This window comes from Mytilus galloprovincialis, chromosome 8 (assembly GCF_965363235.1).
Source record: "Mytilus galloprovincialis chromosome 8, xbMytGall1.hap1.1, whole genome shotgun sequence".
Lineage (NCBI taxonomy): Eukaryota > Metazoa > Mollusca > Bivalvia > Mytilida > Mytilidae > Mytilus > Mytilus galloprovincialis.
This window is the reverse complement of record NC_134845.1, coordinates 54,787,290-54,803,361: the sequence shown is the minus strand read 5'-3', so window position 1 is coordinate 54,803,361 and position 16,072 is coordinate 54,787,290. Positions and strand designations below refer to the sequence as shown.

Below are 16,072 nucleotides of genomic sequence, written 5' to 3'. Positions count from 1 at the left end.
CGCCAACAGCATGAACAGTTGAACTTATTATATAATAGACTACTGACGTAATTGTACTACGTATTGATGACAAACAATATCCCTACGACTTTTGCCATTTGGGAAATCTAAACTACTTGTCTTAAGAGATTTTCGGCGATTAAATATTTCATACAATTGTTCCTTGGCATCTTAGCTAAAAGCACAAGTCATAATGAACTACACAAGGATTCTTAATAAGCACTACTTCCTATGTGTAACTTCAAAACTTTTGGATAAATCGACGATCATTTAAGGTTTTTCTGGTCATATTTTTTGTAATCCAGAATAAAAAGTATTAAAAAAGTGTTCAATTAGTTATATATAACATAGTAGCGAGCTAGATAATAACAATGGCAAGTATTTCAGCATTTATTGGGTAGGACACAAATCTAGGGTGCTCGCATAATGCAGCTTAACTGCATAAAAATTACTGGGTAAAGGAATTTAAGCATGACTTTGAAGATATACAACACTTACACAACTTTTTACCATCTTTATCTACATTATGAAAATATATTGCACCTCTCTCTAAAGCCCAACGAGGAAATGATTCTTCTGTGGCATCTTAAAATAAACATTTTAAATAATTAATAATATGATGCAAGAAACTTAATTCATGGCTTTGCAATCACATTCAAAACATTTATATAATTATATACATATCTAGCTATGATAATGTTGTAAATAATAGAAAATGAACAGAACGAAGTACATTTAGGAGTAAGGGGATGTTAATTGTAAAGAATAAGCATTCGTCTAGCATGTCTAGTTGTTAAATACTTTCATTTTTAAAATTGTTTGTAGAGGATTGTGTTAATCGTGTTAATATCTAAAAAAACAAAGTTCTTAAAAACATGATCAATATTTATATGATTCTCCTGTTGATTTAAACACTAATATTTCTGGAAACAATTCTGTCACTGATTTGGGCAAGTTGAACCGCAAATATAACTTTTTGTTTGTGGTTATGGCGTTTTAAAATTTGGGTAATAAAGCTGTCAACTATGGTATTTAAATGTATTTTATCAGAAATGAATCAATTATGTCAACGTGCGATAAAAAAATTATCAGCGGAATCAGATTGGTAAGATAAGGTAAGTAAATATAATGTGTGGTAAATTTATCATGTTGATAAGCAAAATGTATGATGATAGGGTTTGGATTTTATCAACAATTTTCATTACCTCTGATCCCACATTCTTTCCTCCATTTCAATGCTTCATGTAATCTGTCTGCAGCCTCAGATATAGGCTCTGTTTTCCTAATGAACTGTTGCACATACAAATCATTACTTTTTATATTGTCAATATCTCTTTGATCATACAACTTCTTCTCAACAAAATCTGACACTACAAAAAAGAATGACTGACCAATTGAATATGCAGTTACACCATTGTCCCAGATTAGAGGGAGGGTTGAGCCACATTCTTTATGTGAGGTGTTTCATGAGCAACACAATGAGTGCCACATATGGAGCAGTATCTGCTTACCCTTCTGGAGCACCTTATATCAGTTTTTGGTGGCTGTGGGGTCTGTGTTGCTCAGTCTTTCCATGGTGTGTGACTGTTTGTCTGACAGTCTTTTTCTATTTCATGTATTTAGGCCATGGGATTGTCAGTTTTTTTTTTTACTTATATTTTATAAGTTTGAATATCCCTTTGGTATCTTTTGATTCTCTGTTTTGTGCCTGTCCCACGCAGGAGCCTTTAGTTTAGTATATGTCATTTATTCATGTCTGTCATATTTGTTTTTCCATATTGTTTTGTTATAAATCAGGTCATTAGCTTTCTTCTTTGAACACGTTGAAATTGAATGTTTCACATTTTTCATGCTAGGTTTTTTTTTACAGATGACTATATTAAGTTAGGGTTTTTCTCATTGTTGAAGGTCTTTCCATAGATAATTTCTTACATTCACTTCAAATAGTTGTTCCATTGGCATCATACCAAATCTCTTTAATTTAACTGTACAATGTATCTTATGTCATGTATGTGGAAAGAAAATGTTTGAATTTCGTCAATTGTTATGGTTTTCTTTGTGTATATCATTTCTTTTTATGTTTTTTTTTGGCAAATTTTTATCAAGTGTGTAACTGCAAATTAAAGCACTTGTAAAGTCAAATTTGTTGTAAGATTCTGCATAAAAATGCTGGTTCAACTCTGATTGGCTTTGAATTTACTGGGAAATAGAACTTTGTTACTAATAAGTTGCTTCCCTTTGTTTTTTTTTCTGATTTGAAACAGCTGGCAATGGAAGAAATTAAATCATGACAATGTAACTTAGTAAATTTACTCACCACTGTATTTGGCATGAAAAGCTACTCTCAATTTGTCAGCTTCATTCTCTATGGCCTACAAATAAATTGAATATCAAATTTAGAATGGAAATATATATAAACAATATATGCTGGTAAGGGGAGGGTTTAACTCATCTCTTTCTTAATACAAATGTAATAGGTCTGTCACAACTCTTGAGCCTGTAACTTGAAAGTCAGTGAATCAGAATGTCATTTGTTACTATACATCATATTTGCTCTTACGCATTAACTGCTGAGTGCTTAGGGTAGAAGCAGAAAAGACTAATTGTGAAGTCTGTGGTTTGACTGACATTCCTGCCCCACTCCAATGCTCCGGGTAACAAACTAACATGTTCCTGTTAATCAGTTAATTATATCTTCTGCCAATCAAGCATACCTCCAGGAACCCCACTTTTCTCACCATTTCTTTCTGGAGTGTCCCTGCTATGAATACGAACAAGAAGATATGTTACACCAAATATCCAAAGAGGTCTGGCATGTCTGGGTCAGAAACCTGAATTTAGCTACTACATTGTATGCTAACAAGACTGGACGGCGAGAACACAGAAGAAACAAAAGCCAAACTACAAACAGTGGCACATTACATTGACCATGTTGACGGAACAGGCAGATTTAATACTGCTGTTCCTCAATACCAATCTTAACCAGCGCATACCATCTTAAACATGTTAAAGCGCAGGGAAGAAAATATGTCAAGAAAAACTGCACATTGGGACAATACGTGCCAACAGGCCTTAAGATTGAGGATTCTCTTTTAACAATTATGTTCAATAATCGGTACCATTTATTGTGTAAATCTAACCCCAGACCACTAAGGTGTAAATTTTATTGTAAATTTTGACAAATTATAGTCAATACACTCTGAACAGTTTTTTATGTGACACGTCACACAGAAATAATAGGCTTTATGTTTGGATCTCCTGTAGTTGGTGATCGCAATACTGGTATACCAGTATTGTCCACAATACTGGTATAAAAATTTTGTACCAGTATTGTATTCCAGTATTGTACCAGTATTGTGCTTTTTTTAAATAAACAATATAGGTAATTAATCTTTTGTTAAAGGTGTCACATATATGCATAATGAAATTAACATATGACATGACAATTTTATTAGGAATGATTGTGTTTAACTGATGATGCCATAGACATGATAGATGGTACACTGTGATTGTCATCAAATAAAGTTTTAAATCTTTTGATGTTTTTTTCTGAACCTTTCTGTCTCAGCATCGGCGCAAATGAAAAAATGAAATCGGCGCAAATGAAAGAATCAAAATATTAATCAAAGCACTGTAAGCGCTGAAGGCAGTTAACCAAAAACCAAGGCAACCGTAATTATGAAAACTGTGGCAATGTTGCCTCAACATTAAACATTCATATATAGTAAACTCATGTTTATCTAATGATTTATTTATTAAGGCAAATAATTTATATGTTATCAAGGTTTCAAAAGCAATGCATATATCAATGTATATTTTTTATGGTGAGTCTGCAGTGGTACAAGTTCCCAATGATTGCAGTTGTTCTACTTGGTAGTTAACCTTGTTTTTATTTGACTGCTAGAAGTTCAATTTGACGTAGTATGAACATGTAATAGTATGAATGGACTGGTTTCCCTGGAAAGAAAACTGAGTGTGTTCTATAGTACAAAAGTTATGAGACACGAATCAGACAAATGTTCACTACAACAGGGATTAAAGATGAGGTCTGACTGACTTGCCCATAGTAAATGTAAATGATTTGTTATTTTGTCCCATACATATGAATATATATAATTTAGGGGTGGGGATCTCAACGGTTTTCAAGTTCTCAAACAGGTAGGGGTAGGCAGAGGATTTAGGGGGCAGGGGGCCTGGACCCCCCTTTTTGGGAAAAAATTTGGTTGCTTATATAGGGAATCACTGAAGCGTGACTGGAGCGGCCCCACTTATGAAAATTTCTGGATCCGCCACTGGGGGTAGGGTGACCCTAGGGACTTCCCCTACATTTCATTTTATTTGTTATATTGTCCCATACATGAATATATATGGTTTTGGGGTGGGGATCTCATTGGTTTCCAAGTTCTCAAACAGGAAGGGTAGGGTGACCCAAGGGACTCCCCCTATATTTCATTTAATTAGTTATATTGATCCATACATGAATATATATTGTTTTGGTGTGGGATCTCGACCGTTTCCAAGTTCTCAAACAGGAGGGTTGGGATGACCACAGGGACTTCCCTTATATTTCCTTTGATTTGTTATATTGTCCCATACATGAGTATATTTGGTTTAGGGGTAAGGATCTTGACCATTTCCAAGTTCTCAAACAGGAGGGTGAACAGTGACCTCAGGGACTCCCCCTATCTTTCATCTGATTTGTTATACTGTCCCATACATGAATATATATGGTTTAGGGATGGGGATCTCGACCATTTTTAAATTCTAAAACAGGAGCAGTGGGGTGAACCCTAGCGACTCTTCCTATATTTCATTTGATTTTTCATATTGTCACAAACATGAATATATATGGTTAAGGGGTGTGGATCTCGACCGTTTCCAAGTTCTCAAACAGGAGGGGGTGGGGTAACTCCAGGGACTCCCCCTATATTTCATTTTTTATTTATTATATTGTCCTATACTTGAATATATGCAGGGGCGGATTCGGACGGGGGAGAGTTGCGGGCTTGCACCCCCTTAAATTTGCAAAGCATGGGTTGTTCTCAGCTTAATAAAGAAAATTCCGATAATTTACCTCAATTTTTTTTTAGCCTCGCTCTGCTCTGCGAAAATTTAAGTTTGCGCCCCTCCTAACCTAAAATCCTGGATCTGCCCCTCATATGGTTTAGGGGTGGGGAGCTCGACCGTTTCCAAGTTATCAAACAGGAGGGGGTAGAGTGGCCCAAAGAATGCCACCTATATATCATAAGATTTACTTACATTAAGGTATATATAATATAGTTGCATTGTTTGTGAAAATAAAGAATGAAACTTTCAGCTACTTTAATTGACCCTTCAAAATTGAGAAAAAACAAATAACCCCTCGAAATTGCAGTAATATGTTTACACTTTAAAAGCATCTCACATGCATTATCATCATTTATCATTTATAAAGAAAATTTAGACTGTGACCATGAACATGTATATTGTTAGATATACTGTTCCCAGCTGTTACGTTGTATTGGATTTTTAAATTAAAATTTATCAAAAAGTAATTTTTAGTTTCTGAATAAAGTATTTTTCTGCTTTTCCTTTCTTTTACATATATCTTTTGGTTTACAATACTAGTGTTTATATTCATTTACCATGCATAGATGTATTTTTTCACCTGCTTGGATTTATTTTGTAAATGATCCTCAAACCCGGAATTACCCTTATCCGCTTCCGGAATTGGATCCGATTTTGTAAAATTTTGTCTTCACGGCCGCCATTGTTATGTGTTTACAATGTTGTTTTTGTCAATCAGATACGATTTTACTCGAATTTATACAATATTTGTCGGCGATTTTCTGTATAAAGCTAGCGGTTGAACAAAATGAACATCGCTGTCATGAATAATAATGATAAAAATAAGTTTTTAGCTCGTTTAATTGGAGACTTTGGTGAACATGGTGAAAAGGTTTGCAAAGTAATTTCTTATTTTCTTTTAAATGTAAGGCGACTACGTCGGGCGTAGCTAGAAACCAACTATCCTAGTCGAAATTCCGCGTGCAAAAGTGGAAGGTCTCGGACCACCGCTAATTTGCACACCTGCCTCCAAATTGAAAAGCTACGAAAATTTCTTTTGCTAATTTGAAATTGCCGCCAACAGCATGAACAGTTTACCCTTCTATCGATAAGTGTCATGCCAAAAAATGACTTACGTGTCCCCGTCTTTCCACCAACAATACAGTAAGGTCCACATTTAATGGTCGCACATTTTCTCTAAATTTTGAAACTGATATTACTTGAAAAACAAACAGTATAATTTATTTACTCACATGAAACAAACCGGGATGCGGTATTCAGTACGTAGGTGAAACTGGGCGATATTTATCTAAACGCACGCAAGAACACCTGTATCGTTTTAAAAGACCCAATAAATTCAAAAGTATCATTTATCAACATCTTAAGAAGCACAGTCATCCTATTAAATATTTAACAGTTCAACCTTTAGAAGTAGTAAATAAGCAGCCTGGTGAATCTCATTCCAAGTTTGTACGATCACGAAAAATAAATGAATTAAATTGGATTAAAAAATTACAGACAGTCTACCCTCTCGGTCTTAATGATAATATCATGGGAATTGGCAATATATCAAGAACCGATTCTGTTAACATTTTGGATATAGTTTCTAAAACTGTTCGTAAAAATCGTTCTCATGGACGCAGAAAAAATCGCAATCAAAGAAAATTTCGGACCAACCATACAAATATTTCGGACCTAATTTCCATTTCAAAAAACAACGGCAGACATTATCTGTTAACCAAGCTTTGTTCTTTACCTATAAATAAATTAAATAAAATTTTAGAGGATTGCAACACAATTTCATATTACAGTCCTAAGTATGAAATTGTCCAAATTATAATGGCATATTGTTATTCTAAACTGTTTCCAAAAATTGATCGCCCTGAAGATCATAAAAAACATTTTATTAAAATAAAGTATGTCAATAAAGGTTTTGATTTTGTAAATATTGCCGGTATTTTTAACGACCATTCTGTTAAAGACCAAATTCCTGGATATTTTGATAATACTGAACTCCCTCTCATTTGTTATATTTACAAGAAATCTACCCGAAAATATGTGTTTAATTATAACCAATTGTGTAAAGATGTAAATATCACTGAAAATACACCTATGTCGTGTAATTGCAGTAATTCAGAATACACCTATGGACCAATTTCCCATGTTATAACAGGAGACCTTAACATCGTTCGCGACCGAGAGTTAAAATCATTTCTCAGTAAAGGACCTAAATATCGTCCCCCGTCAACTATTAACTGGAATGAGTGTCGTAATATCATCAACGACTCACTCCGTGCCTACTGTTTGAAACGGGTAAAACGGGAAAAAGCTGACAAAAAATCTCTGGACTCTTTTTTTAATTCAGTAATGAAGATAGTTGATATTCGAATACAACATTTTAAAGAACATTTTACCCTCAACAAAAACTATAAAAACCCTATTTCGCGTATCAAAAATAAACTAACAGAACTAGCCAAGGAATTTGTTTTTGTCCCGGCTGATAAAGCTGCTAATAATATCATTATTGTTTGACGTAAATTTTATATAGAGGTTCTGCAAAAGGAAATCACGAATTCACCAACATTCCAACTGACTTCATTTTCAGAAAACGACATCTGTAACAAACATAAACTTTTAGCTACTTCTTTACAAGCAGAACCAAACACAATGAAAGTCCCAACTATGTACTGGCTTCCGAAGCTGCACAAAAAACCTTACAAATATAGATTTATTTCATCTTCTAGCCATTGTTCAACTACTAAATTGTCTGTTTTACTTACTAGTACACTTGGTACAATAAAAAACCTGATAATAAATTGTTCAAATAAGGCCTTTGAAAATAGTGGAATTAATTACTTTTGGAGTGTCAAAAACTCGTTGGAAGTACTTGATAAATTGCATGCATATATTGGTGATTTTGAATCTGTTCAAAGTTTTGATTTTTCTACCCTATATACCACTTTTAGTGCGGTGACAGAAGTGTAAAAAGTCGTCTAGATCGCGAGTTTAATCTCCCCAAATAACACACGGCTAAAAATGGTCTTAACTTAAAGACAAATATGTCTTCTTTAGTTTTTGCCCTGTCGTCAGAATTTCGTACGGTCACATTTTTCTAAAAAGTCGTTTTAATGACTAGTAGTATATTGGAGAGTTTCAACCCCCCTTTTTCAAATTGACAAAATGTGTATGTTTTCTCACATTTAATTGAAATAGTTTTTCCTGAAGCCATTTTTATATGTCAAAATATTCTATTTAGTATTTTATTTTCTTCTAATCTATAAAATTTGCGAAGTTTGGACTGTTTAAAATTGAGGTAATTTTAATTGCAAATTCAGACACAAACTTTGGTTTCTTCTTCATAGCAGTAATAAAAATTATCCCATGATATTTTAAGCATATAGTATTTCATAAAACTAATAAGTGATAAAATTTTCGGAACCAAAATATGAAAAAAACCTCAAGAAATCAATGGAAAAAGAATGGACTAAAAACTTCAACTTCAACACGGAACTTAATCACTTGCCTTCCGTCACATTTTGTGTATTAGTCAATAATTTGCTCTCAACTGATAGATGGAATTACTACCTTTTTCGCTATTATATACACATATTTTCAATTAAAGTGCACATATATGCCACATACTTTGTTTGTATATGTTTATATTCTATGTTTTTTTGTTACAAAACATCAAATATACTTGTCAGAAAAGTCTTATTGTAAAATCAAAATAATTGACGGATAGTTTCAGTAAATATTCCGTGATATGTGAAGTCCGTTGCAACTTGCTCCAATAAGTCCAAAAGAAAAGAATAAAGTCGTTCAATTTTATGCAGTGCTTAATATGCAAAAAAAAAAAACTCGACTGGAATTTTGAGTCAATTTTACCATATAGGGAAGTCGATTTTTGTATCTGCATCGAAAAAAAGATTGGATGAGGTGAACATGTTTCATGAAAAGGCACTTGTTTCTGTCAATATGGGTTTACTATCCATACCCGTACGAAAAATCACCCGTACGGATATGGATAGCAAACACCATATTGACAGAAACAAGTGCCTATGATTTCATGCGATAGCTGTTAATTCGAAGAACTCCGTGCAGGCAGTTTACCATCGTTCATGCTACAAAAGTTACAAAAGTTAACATATTTGTGCCCCCTTTTAGAGCTAGGAAGCTTCTTATCTGATATTTAATGACGACATACAATTATCAGACTGTTGTCCCACAGTTTCGAGTATTTGTATGCGTTCTAGAATGCAGTCGTTCAACTGGAGCGCTTGTACATTTTGTTGCAACAAAACATTTTAGAAATATCAAAAACACTACGCAAATTTGAATCAGATGAGCGTATGAAGAATGTTTTATCCTTGTCAGACAAAGTTAAAATTGAAATAGTTTTTCCGTCCATCTTTTAAACTTCAAGCACTCTGTCATTTTGGTTGCATTACAAATCATTTGCTAAAAACGAGAAAAGACCCCAAAAAAATCCAAACCCGTGGAAGCAGATATCTCAGATCACGATACTGCTTTTACTAATTTTATTTTGGCTATTGACAACGATTTAATGGTCATTCCTCGTGACACCGTTACTTGATAAATACAGATCTACTCTAATTTAAAATATTCTACTTTTAACATGCGTTCTAAACTTATTGATTTCTATAGAAATTCAGTTGTCAAACAACAAGTTCAAGGCAAATATAACATAATATATAGTAGCAAAATAACTATTTGAGATGCAATATCAGCTGCTAGGCAATTGAAAACTGACCTCAAAATCTCAATGTCAACGGTAATAGACACACATAACGGACATATATTTCCTTCCGCTGCAAGTATACTTAGAAAAGACATCGAAACTCTAAAGAAGAATACCCAACTTCGGATGAATTGTCTCTTCCTTCTTCAATTCAGTCAATGCCTGCGTATTTATTGCAATTTATTTTATAGTTACTCGATGAAACTGCATACAGCCAAGACTATTCTCAGGAAATGGCACCAGAGAAATTGCGTAAATGCTAAGAAATTGTTAAGTCAATCGTGTGTGTGGCCAATTTTGTTTTACTCTTTTTTATTTAGGATTGGCTTTACAAATGTACCATGAGTTTAGTTCAAAACACCTTGTTGAAACATTGAATGCCAATGGACGTTATGCTTCTTAAAGTAAAGTGCGACGCTATCTAATGTATTGCAAACCATGAAATTGAGCGAATTCAAGATAGTGTGTTCATCTCGTATAATGTTTCCTCAGCATCTTTACAGACACGCATATGGATGTCATCACACCTTCCTAAACCCCCTTTTAGATCTCTGTTAAATCTTGGATGAATTGATAGGGATGGTTTGAAGCTGGTATTTTTTTAGGAACAAATGTCTTCGGACTTCCTACAATACCTTGTCTATACTTGTAAAGAAAAACTCAAAATAACGTGTTTGCTGTGAGCAGAACCTTCCATGTGCAGACATGTGGCCATGAGTGAAATGAGTAGAAATATTAAAACATGTCTTGTGACGGTTTATGAAAATGAAGATGATGAAGATAACGGTTGATTTGGTATAAAGCTTGTTGCACTGGTATACCCAGATTAGGGTAGTGTTGGTGCGCCCTTAAAAAAAGTTTAACCCGGCCACTTTCTGTATACATGTGTCAGTTTCAAGTCACGAGATGGTAATGCAGTGTTTGTCGTTTGTTTCTATTTGTTTCTTATTCATTTTGTACATTAATCGGGCCGTTAGATTTTTCGTTTGTTTTACATTATTTGTTTCGGGAATTGAAGACTATGCAGTATGAATTCAATTTTTTACTCATTGTTGAAACCCGTACGGGACCTATAATTGTAAGTTAATTTATGTCTCATTTGCAATCATATCACATCTTCTTTTTTTATATGGAATACTTTTGAAGTTTCTGGTACGTTGCAAGGAAAAAAGGGGGATATATAGGTACAAAACCTATAATGTAATAGATTTTAACCAGAGTAAAATACACAACAACAGATAATACTATGGAAGCAGTAATAATTGTGAAAAAAAAACAAAAGCAACGAGTAGTCTTTAAAAAAAAATAAAGTATCCGCAAATTCAATTTGAGGTCATATTTGACTGTAGTGTTCTATTGCTTTGGTTTCATACCTCACCCAATATGATGGTTTAAAAAATAATTTTAAAGTATTGTCCTGCATGACACTTGATGTTTACCTGAATTTGAAATTTGTCATAAGGTTAAGGTGCTCTAAACATTTTATAGGTTGAAAACTTGATTTTTGAAGTTTTGTTTATAAAACGTCGTTTTATGCATTTTTTTGATAAAAAAATCTCAATGATTAAGGTTTATGTATAATAACAAACATTACTAAAGCCAAAACAATATCATTTTTATTTAGGTAGAGTTTAGAAATATAAAAAAATGTCAAAATTGAAACCCTCCCAAATTTTCACAGATTTTTACATATGACCTTTGACCTCAATTTTAAAAAAATGTGACCATATCAAGTCTTGACGACAGGCATATTATTACACGATTTCCTCTTTCCAATGATATATTATATAGGTGTGTGTTCGGTGGGGAGATTAAATTAAAAAAAATCTGCCTTCAGTCACCGCACTATTTGCCTCATATTCTTATTAAGAAAAAATTCACATCCCTAATTAACTGGGCATTTAAAAAGTCGGAATGCGAGTACATATGTTCAAACTCTTTTAGATCATTTTTTAGTAGCAATAAACAAAAGAACTATGTCAATTGGACATGCTTTGATACTATTTATGCACTTGAATTTTTACTTGATAACATTTTTGTTCGCTTTGGAGATTCCGTATATCGTCAAGTTATTGGAATTCCAATGGGGACTAACTGTGCACCACTTATTGCGGACCTGTTTTTGTATTGTTATGAGTTACAATTTATGACTAAAATTAGCAAAGACCCATCAAAACAACATTTGATACAAAAATTTAACAATTCTTTTAGATATTTGGATGATATATTGGCTCTAAATAATGACGACTTCAGTATGTATACTAAAGAAATTTATCCTGTAGAACTTACTTTAAATAAAGCTAATGATAACAACAACCACTGCCCTTTCCTCGATCTTGATATCTATATCATAAACGGGAAGCTTAATACAAAAATTTATGATAAAAGAGATGATTTTTCATTTCCTATTGTTAATTATCCATTTTTAGATGGTGACGTTCCCTTGTCACCATCTTATGGTGTTTATATATCTCAACTTGTGCGATTCGCTCGTGTATGTAACAATGTATTAGATTTTAGCGAGAGAAATTTATGTATTACTGAAAAATTATTACACCAGGGTTTTCGATATCACAAACTGGTCAAAACATTTACTAAATTTTATCACCGGTATAAGGAAATAATTCGTAAATATAACTCAACATGCAGACATCTTATACGTTCAGGTATTTCACATCCAAAATTTTATGGAAATATTCTTTATAAAGCACAAAAATGTCAGTATTCTCCTCAGAAACTAACAAAACCTTTAAATAGACTTATTAAAAGGGGATATAGTTACGATACTGTTGTCAGGTCATTAAAGATTGCATATCTTGGCTTTAACATTGATTCACTGATAGGGTCTTTGCATCGGAACTAAACACATTTATTTCTAAAAAAACAGTTGTTGGCATGACATGGGTTATGTTCTTCTCATATATTTTATGATAGTATGATACTAAACCCCTAACGGGAGGGATTGTACCTGATATTCATATGATGAAGACATAATCTTTCAATCAGTTTAATTGAGGTCTGGAGCTGGCATGTCAGTTAACTGCTAGTAGTCTGTTGTTATTTATGTATTATTGTCATTTTATTTATTTTCTTTTGTTACATCTTTTGACATCGGACTCGGACTTCTCTTGAACTGAATTTTAATGTGCGTATTGTTATTCTTTTACTTTTCTACATTGGCTAGAGGTATAGGGGGAGGGTTGAGATCTCATAAACATGTTTAACCCCGCCGCAATTTTGCGCCTGTCCCAAGTCAGGAGCCTCTGGCCTTTGTTAGTCTTGTATGATTTTAAATTTTAGTTTCTTGTGTATAATTCGGAGTTTAGTATGACGTCCATTATCACTGTACTATTATGCATATTTTAGGGGCCAGCTGAGGGACACCTACGGGTGCGGGAATTCTCGCTACATTGAAGACCCATTGGTTGCCTTCGGCTGTTGTTTGCTCTATGGTCGGGTGGTTGTCGCTTTGACATATTCACCATTTCCTTTCTCAATTTTAGTTGAATAATATAATAGACTACTGACGTAGTTGTACTACGTATTGATGACAAACAATATTCCTACGACTTTTGTCATTTGGGAAATCTAAACTGCTTGTCTTAAGACATTTTTGGCGATTAAATATTTCATACAATTGTTCTTTGACATCTTAGCTAAAAGCACAAGTCATAATGAACTACACAAGGATTTTTAATAAGCACTACTTCCTATGTGTAACTTTAAAACTTTTGAATAAATCGACGATCATTTAAGGTTTTTCTGGTCATTTTTTTTGTAATCCAGAATAAAAAGTATTAAAAAAGTGTTCAATTAGTTATATATAACATGGTAACAAGCTAGATAATAACAATGGCAAGTATTTCAGGATTTATTGGGTAGAACACAAATCTAGGGTGCTCGCATAATGCAGCTTAACTGCATAAAAATCGGCGCAAATGTCATACGCCCGTGAGACTATATCTCACTATACAAATCCTTGTCTCACTATACAAATCCTTGATATGAGTTAATTTCAATAATCCTTTGTTTATTTGTGCAAGTATAGTAATGACTTTTAACTGGTTGTTAATTGATTTCACAATTATCCAGTCTGCACCAAAAACTTTTTCAACTACTAGTCCGAAGACCAATATCCTGACATTTCTCTTATTGGTCCAAACAAATTTTGTCAAAAACTTACTAGTCTGAATGAAATTTTACTAGTCTGGGGCATCGGACTAGTGGCTAACCGTGCAGACTGTTATCCTCTATAATCTTTTTGAGTTCCATTTAATCTCCCTTTGATCTTCAATATAATCTAGTCAACAATACAACTACAATACTGGTATATCAGTAATGTACCAGTATTGCTGTTTTTTTTTATAAAAAGTAACAATACTGGTACAAAATTTTTATACGAGGGTGGTAAAGGGTTATTCTCATGCAACGTCTTCGGCATTTTTATTTCACGTATTTTCGTGTTTTAACGTGTTATTTCTCGTGTTCTCGTGTTTGGCTCGATTTACGTGCTTCGTGTTTCCCCTTATTTATTTTCCATGTTTCGTGTCAGTGCTCTTAATTTCTAGTGCAGGTCCCGAATTTGATTAAAAAGTCAGTATGTTATAATACCTTCTGAAACTTGTGTAAACTTATAGAAATTGATGTATATATTGTTATTATTCTAATTTTGCTTTTGCAATATGTATTAAGTCCATCAAATTGCTAGTCTATGAATTCAATTTTTTATCAAGTAAGATGCAAGTAGCGGACGCTAAAAGGTGACCGCAAGGTCTTCAATGTTCATTACTAATGGCTGCATGATCTACAAGAACGACTGGATATAACTTCTGGCACTTGTTTCCTTCATATTTACGATCTTATTTATCGTGCTTCGTTTTTCCCGATTTTTATTTTTCGTGCTACGTTTTTGCGATTTTTATTTCACGTGTTTCCGTGTTCAGTACCCCCCTTTACCACCCTCTTATACCAGTATTGTGGACAATACTGGTATACCAGTATTGTGATCACCAACTACAGGAGATCCTTATGTTTTTGATCATTTTATATTATAGGTTTCATATGTTTTTATTTAGCTTGATATCTGACTTTGTGAGATTCGCGTCATTTGTGTTATGAAATGACACTGATGGACCGTGGACTGATCAGTTGATAAGAAACATTGTTTATTATGCATTTCGTGGTGAATTATCACAGCATGATCGGCTTTTTTTCTCACAACCCTACAATTCTAAATGTTCTTTTCATTTTCCTACATAAATAGTTTTTTAAAAACATGAAACTATCATCATGCGAGGATTTTAAAATAAATATTTTTAAACCTTATCGCCATCCGCCATTGTTGTTGTCGTCTGCTGACCCAATCGTAACTACTCGGCCATTCTCGCTACGCAGTACAATAGCTTCGTGCAACCAGAAAGGCCGAGTTGTTCCGATTGCTGCTGACCTCCAGGGACGATAACTCTTGTTTACACGGATGTTAACTCGGCCCAGAGATAACTTGGACCGTCTGCAAAACAGACAACCAAAACTGAACTAATGAGAATGAGTCAACTGGGAACGTCCATAAAGTGAACTCGAACCTTTTATGATACAAATCCAGATAACAAAAATGGATTCATTTTTTTTTTTTATTTTCGACCCCCTCATTCTCTCAACCAAAATATGTTTTTCTTCAAAATTTAACATTATAACCGGGGGATTAGAGGGTGGTGAGCGCATATTCGCCATGGACACAAATTCGCCGTTTTGCATTTTTTTCTGTAAAATGTGTGTGCCTTTATCCAGTACTTGCCTAAATAGATGATAAAGTTTTGTTGTAATGTTTGAACAGTTGCTAGTCCTCTAGCCCATTTCCAAGGTTTTTCGCACTTATAAAGAAATACGCAGGTGTTTTAAAACAATTTCTTGCTATTATGTAAGATTTATATGGCAATTATGCGCAGTCTTACAGTAAATATTAGTGATAAAAATCGTATAGGAATGATCTTTTAAACTTATTTATGTAATTACAAACATTTGTTTTCATAATATACTAGGATGGTCATATCATAAATTGCGGCGAAAATGTGTCCACCATGATACACGAAAAACTTGATTTCCTCTTGAGTTTGTGTCCATTTTTAGAACAATTAACCAATGTTTAGAAGATAATTCCTTTACCAACCATTTTTTTCATAAAGTTAAATTTCTGAAACCTACATAAAAATTCCAAATATTTGAATGCAGGTCGAATGGAAGTGGGAAGGAACGAATTATGTGGCGAAT

At 33.6% G+C, this 16,072-nt stretch overlaps 1 protein-coding gene across 2 annotated transcripts in view; it reads right to left on the bottom strand.

Annotated features, from left to right (window-relative positions):
- LOC143042227 (motile sperm domain-containing protein 2-like) overlaps positions 1-15,160 on the bottom strand; it is a 32,893-nt gene extending 17,733 nt beyond the window's left edge. For both annotated transcript variants that reach the window (XM_076214488.1, XM_076214489.1), the window contains exons 1-4: positions 15,127-15,160; positions 2,318-2,372; positions 1,206-1,370; positions 499-585 (exon numbers count right to left, since the gene is read on the bottom strand). In XM_076214488.1, the coding sequence (XP_076070603.1) occupies positions 499-585; positions 1,206-1,370; positions 2,318-2,372; positions 15,127-15,144 (325 nt within the window). In that variant the 5' untranslated portion in view covers positions 15,145-15,160. The remainder of the gene's footprint in view (positions 1-498; positions 586-1,205; positions 1,371-2,317; positions 2,373-15,126) is intronic.
- Positions 15,161-16,072: the final 912 nt, after the last annotated feature.